General features: G+C 37.4%; 2 protein-coding genes across 2 annotated transcripts; both read left to right on the plus strand.

The window, feature by feature from the left end:
- Positions 571-1,456, plus strand: LOC104727796. The gene is made up of 3 exons (XM_010446870.1): positions 571-792; positions 868-946; positions 1,086-1,456. The coding sequence occupies exons 1-3, from the start codon at positions 787-789 to the stop codon at positions 1,310-1,312; spliced, it is 312 nt and encodes a 103-aa protein (XP_010445172.1). The 5' UTR covers positions 571-786; the 3' UTR covers positions 1,313-1,456.
- Positions 3,919-5,298, plus strand: LOC104727806. The gene is made up of 5 exons (XM_010446881.1): positions 3,919-3,992; positions 4,125-4,206; positions 4,320-4,513; positions 4,626-4,704; positions 4,822-5,298. The coding sequence occupies exons 1-5, from the start codon at positions 3,987-3,989 to the stop codon at positions 5,157-5,159; spliced, it is 699 nt and encodes a 232-aa protein (XP_010445183.1). The 5' UTR covers positions 3,919-3,986; the 3' UTR covers positions 5,160-5,298.

Consider the following 7,855-nt stretch of genomic DNA (forward strand, 5'->3'; position numbering starts at 1 on the left):
AAAAAAAAAAAAAAAAAACATGGCAGCAGCCGTAGGTAACATAAACTATTATGATTATGAGATACAAAACCTATCCCAATTTAATTCATATTTGAATTAGAACGCTAAACGAAATAGGATCGCTTGTATGCACATGTATTATGTCGTCGTCACACGAAGTACGACTAGATAATCACAGTTTAATTTGTTAGTATTCTTTACAGTTTTCACCTCCCTTTAAGTTTTTAATAATAATTGTATCCACTCTAACTGTTTATCATGTTTAACTAAACAACATTTAAATCATAAACTTAACTTTTCTGATAAATGATTCCTTTTTTTTTTGTGCAACAAATGATTCCTTTCTTCGACGAAATTATTATTATGAAGTTCTTTATTATGTATAACCTCATAGGTTCGATTAAATTATTCTTGCGACGAGATAATAAAAGACAAAAGATATCGCATATACACAATTATAACACGGTATTAGTTGATGAAGCTACTAAAGTACTAAACTAAAGAGGCATAGCCGCCACACATTATATATAACAATCTATAGAAAGACACAACTTATTAAATTCATTCTGATTCAAGCATACCAAATTAACTATAATATTCAGTTTCTAGCTTCGATGACTTGACTTAATCGTTTCCATGCATATTCCCGAGCTCAAGACAGACAAAAGATATCGTGTATATATACAGAGAAGCAAAGGTTTATTATGAGCAAGCTACGAGAGATTGATTTCATATTCCTAGACATCATCTCTCTTCAATTATCAAAGTCCATATAATTTTCCGAAAATGCCGGTACGCTTTTTTTTCTTCATAACAGTTCAAAAAAGAAAAAGAAAATACCACAACTTAAAATTTAAATCTTTGCAGGAGAAAGTTGTATTCAAGTTGGAAGCTTTTGAGGAAAGAATCAAACGGAAAGCTATGAAAGTTGTATGCGACTTTCCAGGTATAGTAATAGTAATATGTACAAATCAATGTTTTTATTAAGCCCTGATGGCAAGATCGGTTTATATACAAATATTAGTGACAAAGCTCATCTATTTAGGCTTAAAATAGTATTAAGCAATAATGGTTGTTGTTTTTAGGCGTTACTTTGATAGACGTGAAGGAAAAAGGTGAACTAAAGGTGACTGGAGAATTTGATAAGTTTGAAATGACGAAGAAACTGAAGAAGGTATATGAATTTGTTGACATTATGGCGATTAAACCGGACGGAGAACCGGCGCAAAATAAGAAACTGGTTAAAAAGCCTGAACCAAAAGTTAAGAAAGCACCATCTTTCCGCGGTTGGAAGTTGGCTTTGTTTAAGTAATTGGTTTGAAGTCGTGATCGGTTTGATTTCCATGGACTACTAGTGTATTCTAATAATATTTCATCTCATTTTCTAAAAATTTGTTTGTCCATCATTTGTAATAATAAATTACGGTGTGCTTATATTCATAATGGCCTTCTACTATCTTTTTGTTAACCTTAAGTATTGGCCATCCAATTGACAACAACAAAAACAAACCTTAAGTGATAGTGTCTCGTGGATCATCTCTTTTTTTTTTTTTTTTTGATAAAATATAAAATTTATTCGAAAGAACTTTATTACATCTTGTGCAGCGTTTGTTAAAGTAAAGGAAATACATATCACATATTAATAACTAGTTTCTTAGGAAGTAGGATATCTTGAGGCAAGCCATGTCACCAGGCAGTCCCGAAATCGCCCATCCCCTTGTTCTTGGATAGAAAGTAACCGGTTTCTGATTTGAAGATCGAGTCGTCGGACAAGTTGATCAGAGGGAATAGCGGTGTCACCATTGTGTCTGTTATTGCGTTCTACCCACAAAGAGTGGACGGTTAACTGAAAACTGTAGCGGAGAAGAAATAGTTTGTCCTGACCCAGGGATGAATCCATGAGAAGCGGGATGAGGTGAGTCCATGAGATTGTGTAACGCGTCAGAAGCAACTTGGAACTGAGACCAGACCAAACCTCCCGCGAGTAACGACATGTAAAGAACAAGTGGTCCCTAGTTTCCAGATTGTGATTACAGAAGATGCAATTCGTATGAGCGCCAACATTCCATCTCTGCATTCGACCCCCTGTTGAAAGGCGATTTTTAAGTGCAAGCCAAACTAGGAAAGAGTATTTTGGTGTAGCATGCTTAAACCAAACTCCCCTACTCCAAGTGTTCTTCGGTTTGTGCAGTCTTATGGCGTCCCAGGTATCCTTTGTGCTAAAATTGGCCCGAAAGCAGTCTCCCTTACCCTTCCAGAGTACTACATCGTCCCCTGTCCCCAGTCCTTGAGTACGCAACCGATCAATAATCTGCTCTACCTGGTTAAACCACACATTGCGATGGTGCCGTTGACGATGAGTCATGACAACCTCTGCAACGGTTGAGTAGAGACCTATTCCCATGTCAATGCAGCCTCGTTGGCCGGCAGTAACTATTAGGCAGCCTAGAGAGGACCATGTGTCGTGCCAAAAAGAAACCTGGGGGATCATCTCTTTTCATAAGCAAAACTTTCCTTTATTATCACCAGCAAATAGATGCTCAAACCTTTCCCACATGTGTCATTAAATCTTAAACGTATTACTATTATTTAGTTAATTGAGCAATTTACGATGGAGTTGTGTTTTTTTTCTTTTTTTCTTATGTGAATACCAATTGATATTCGTTGCAAATATCGTTACATGCGGAAAAAATTTTGCAAGTGTAAGATTGGAAGTTTTAGGTTTTGAAAGTATGGATGTTTTGCAAAGGTAAGATTGGTCAAGTACTCAAGTCCCATTTTCCAAGATATCCAAAGTGTTAAAAAATCAACCTATGATAAAATTATTGTTATCCTGCAACTTCGTTCCAAGATAACCACACTTATTCCATCTAATTCGTTTATAGTATATCCATCGTCGTCAATTATCTAACCACTAGCTTGAACTCATCATTGAGTCGTCGTATTAATATTATATCACAAGTTTCTTTTTAATAGATTTTTTTTTTGCCCACAGCCTTTTGTATATGTTTTTTATCCTTTTCGTTTTAGTGTTGGTAAATGAAAGAGTCCATGTCTGAAGACCATTATTGTCTGCTGCTGATGGACCGAACATTCAAAGCTTGTAAATGAAAGAGTCCGTGTGTGAAGAATATGTTCTTCACGAATATTCAAAAGCTTGTAAAATGTAGTATATTATAAGATTCACTTACTGAAAAAGGAATTAGCTAGGTCTTAATTTTTCTCTATTTTATTTTCTTTTTAGTCGTGTATATATGATCTATATCCATGAGAAATCTGAGCAATACAAGTATTTCGCAAATATTTATACGAATCCATCTGATCATAAATCAATTTACAGAATATTATATTCTTTCATACTCTATCCCATGCTGTTTAAGCTTCTTGGCATTCCCTTAAATTTATTTTTCTCTATGAAAATTCTTTTATATATACAAAGTAAAAATATACATCTCTATGTTTTAATATTTCGTGAATTTAATTATGAAATATTGGATATTGTATTTCCTAGCTTCGAAGAAATTGTAAGGTTCTGGATCTTTATGTATATAGTCTCTACGTCTTGAGTTTAATAGTTCTTAATTATGTAGCTAACGAAGAAAAATAGAGAAAACACGTTATTAGTTGAAGCCAGTAAGAGACCATGCCATGCACTTTCCATTTATTATTTAGAAATACTTTTCTAAAAGATAACAATATTCATTTAGAAAGACTTAACTAGATTCAACTTGTTTTTATTCTTCCATCGTTTTTTTTTTCTCTTTGCTCAACATATATTCTACCATCTTATTATTGGAAAAGACTCAAAACTGTTTGTATTGGTCTTGATGTATAAAATTGACTATTTTGGTTGGACCTAACTAATCATTACTATATTCACTACTTACAAACAAAACATTGTATAAATAAACGGGGAAGCATATGGAAGCTTGCGAGTTTACAATCATATTCATCCTTCACTCTCCAATTTTTTTAACATTCCAAAAATGCAGGTTTGTTAGTTTTTTTCCACAATTTTCTTATTAGTTTTAAGTAATTGAATTTCAATGGTTTACTGTAAACTACGGTAGGAATTTTAATATATTTATTGCATATATATACAACGAACTTGCTCTAATTTGCAGGAGGAGACAGTTGAATTCAAGATGGATGTTTCTGATGAAAACATCAAACGGGAAGCTATGAGAGTTGTCTGGATGGATTCAGGTACACCGAACACAAATCTATGGTTGTAGTATCAATGAAACCAGTTAAATCAGTGAATACTTTAATCTATCTCAAGCTTGAAATATTGAAGCAACAATATTTGTTGTTATTAGGAGTTACTTTAGTAGACATCAAGGAAAAAGGTATACTAAAGGTGAAGGGGATATTTGGTAAGATTGAAATGGGGAGCAAACTATATGAAATAGATAATTCTGTTGACATAATCAACCCATTGAGAAAACCCGGGCCAAGTCGCATTCCGGGTTTAAGTACAGTCTACAATTATCTTACAACTCCCAAAATTCAGGTTCACTTGCAAATTTTCACATTATTTTAAAGCAATTAAAAATATCTACTGTATGAATTCTGTAAATATATATTAAAATTATTTACTTATGCCATGAATTGCTAATTTGCAGGAGATAGTTGTATTCAAGTTTAAAGTTCTTGATGATAGTATGAAGCGTGATGTTATGAAAGTTATATGGGAGTTTTCAGGTACACTGATACGAACCTATGGTTATATGAAACCAAAGGAATCATATATAGATGGTTATTATGTTTACATAATTTAAGTCTTTTGAAATAATGCACTATTGTTTTTTTTTTGGTTAGGAATTACGTCGGTAGAGGTTAAGAAAGATAATCAAGTAGAGGTGAAGGGAGGAGAATTTAATAAAATCTCAATGTCGACGAAACTAAAGGAAATAGATGAATATGTTAGCGTTACCATCAAGGCTGGACCAGAAGTTGGTGGGACAAAGATCAACAATCGGTTATATTTCGATACGTCGCCTACGCATGTACCAGTTCGTGCGCCTGTACCTGCGCCTACGCCTGTAACTGTACCTGCGCCTACGCCTGTACCTGTGCCTGCAGCCCCTGCTTCTAACCCCAATATACGGCGTATATCTTCTCCTGCGCGTAGGCTTCATTTACCTGTTAAAACTTAAATTTGGACAAAGTGCTTTCGGTGTCACTGTCGATAAAATATGTTCTGGAATGGCCGTATATTGGAGTAATTGAATTCGTTGTAATAATATGATAGTTTATTTACATGTCAAAGTAAAAGTTAAATTCAATAATATATGCATGTCCAACATGGCTAGATTGAAAATCACATACTAAAATAACAAAAAAGAAATTGCACTAGTTTTATAGAGTGAATAACTCCCAACAACACAAGATTCGCTATAAAGTTTACGAGAAGGTCTCCAGCGGTGTGTTTACCCCTTAGGCTGATACATCTGCTCCTGATAAGCTTTTTTACGCATAAGATTGTTATATTTCCATTAAAGTACCCATTACTCTTGAACCACAGCCTTGATTGGCACTAAATCACCACTAATAGAAATCTAACACAATAAACGAATAGGACAGTAAGTCGAACATAGCAAAAGAAAACTCTCTCAGGCACGAGTTTCGATGTCCCCAAAACCGAGATAACTTTTCAAAAAACCAAATCTCACCAACTCCCTTTTAGCGGTTAAAAGTATTATCCCCTGGACTTTTCGGGGCTCAAGCAAAACACGTTGGTCCGTGTGATGGCTCCGACGAATTTAGGCGCTATTTCTTCCTCCTCCGGCACCCTCAACCACCAAATTCCCCTCCTGCACACGCAGAGCACTGGTAAGCACTCTGCTATGCACTTGTTCTACACCGTCTCCCATCCTTGATAACCTTTGTAAACTGTTATAACCCTTGAAAACCCTTGTAAACTGTATAACCCTGCAAATCTCACCACCTTTTACAAGATCCTCTTCGCAACCCTGAGATAACTTCCAACCTAACAACTAAAGGCATCATGGAGAACAGAATCCCGCATTATCTCAAAGGAAAAGAAATTGCCCCAAGTTACTCTCCCTCTCTTCGAAGAGAATCCAAGCTCATGCTCTAGATACCTCTGCTCTGATAGAGGAGAACTCCCTCACCCTTATGGGACGTTTAACAAAACCTGTGGCTCAAAGACTTTGGTCACTCTTCCCGTTCCTCACCAATAGATGGAACCTGAAAGGAAAAGCTACTGGATCAGATCTGGGTCGTGGTTGTTTCCAGTTCAGATTCGATTTTGAAGAAGATATGCAACAGGTGTTGGACAATAGACCTTACCACTATGGCCAGTAGATTGTTATCCTTCAAATATGGGAGCCTGTGATTTCTGAAACGTTCCCCTCCAAGATCCCGTTCTGGATTGAACTGCAAGGACTACCAAAACATTACTGGCAGCCTCGAATGCTGGAAATGATAGGTAAAGAGCTAGGCGAACTTGAAGAAATGGAGATTACCTGTGACTCCGCCAAGATCCGGGTTCACATTGATGGTCTCTAGCCCCTGACCAAAGAAATCGTTGTAGATTTCCAAGATGGCAAGGAAGCCATAGTAACCCTAGACTACAAAAACTTGAAGAACCACTGCTCTCACTGCTTCAGACTCACGCATGAGACGAGATTCTGTCCTGGGCTTACAAGCAAAAAGCATATTCCTGAACCAAGTGTTCTATCACCAAGACCCTCAAACCAGGAAGTTCGAAGGAATTACTACACTCCGGAGAATAATTTCAGAGCTCCTAGAACTATCTCAGGCCAATCAGACTCAAAAAATTATGTGTCTGCTAATGCTAACTACACGAATCGGGCCTCCTTGTCGGTGGATAGCAAAAGAGCATATTCCTCAAGGAATATTAACCAGGAATGCAGTGCATGTACGACTAGAAGGCACTCGGAGAAGGAAAGATCCCATCCTTATCAAATAAGAGAGTACAACATGGATTCTTACCAACCTCCCCATCTCTCAAGGGATCACCGACAGGCAACAAATCGAAACCTCGAGGGGAGAGAAAAATCTGCACCTGAGAATATAGAGACGGGGGAGCGATCAGATTCCTCGAGACCAAGAAGACCTCCCCTGGAAAGAAGTTTGGAAGAATCGTATCAAAAATCACCTCCCACACGCGACTCTCCAGTCCCCTCACCACGGGACTCCCTTTTACCCGATCACCCTGCTACTCCTGCGGTAATTCCTACAAAAGAACAAGTTATGGATGAGCTTAGAGATGTCACTATCCAATACCTTGCAGTCCCTGACCCGACAGAGAAAGCGGCTAGAAAACATAGAGTGATTATTGGAGAGGCAAAAAATCTGATGGCTGAAACAGCGGACAAAATCGTTCAGGCTGCATCCTTTTCTGCCTCGGCTGAACCCATAATTTCTCAACCTGAAGAGACCAACATGGAAACTAGTACACCAACTGTCATGCAGAACAATATTACCATGGAGCTCCCAATCCCTCCCTCAAATCGAGGACGAGGACGACCACCTTTAGCAAAACCCTCTCCCAGACAAAACCTGAAACTAGCAGGTGCTAAGAGTCAGAAAAGGAACTTAGCAAATGGATCCCCAAAGAAAGCACAGACACAAAAAACTGTGTCACATAAAAATGGCTCCTTACCTAGTTTCAGCCGCAAGACTAATGAGAAGGGACGAACTACTCTGCAAAATGCTAACCCTTCAATCCCTCTTTGCTCTATAGTTCCAGCTATTACGAAGAAAAAGGTGGATTTCACAATCCACCACCTCCTCTTCCCTAAATGTATTGAGCTGAAACTGTTGTGGTTTGGGGAATCCCATAACAGGCCGGCGAATCCGTGAG

This window comes from Camelina sativa, chromosome 2, assembly GCF_000633955.1.
Source record: "Camelina sativa cultivar DH55 chromosome 2, Cs, whole genome shotgun sequence".
NCBI classification, from domain to species: Eukaryota; Viridiplantae; Streptophyta; class Magnoliopsida; order Brassicales; family Brassicaceae; genus Camelina; species Camelina sativa.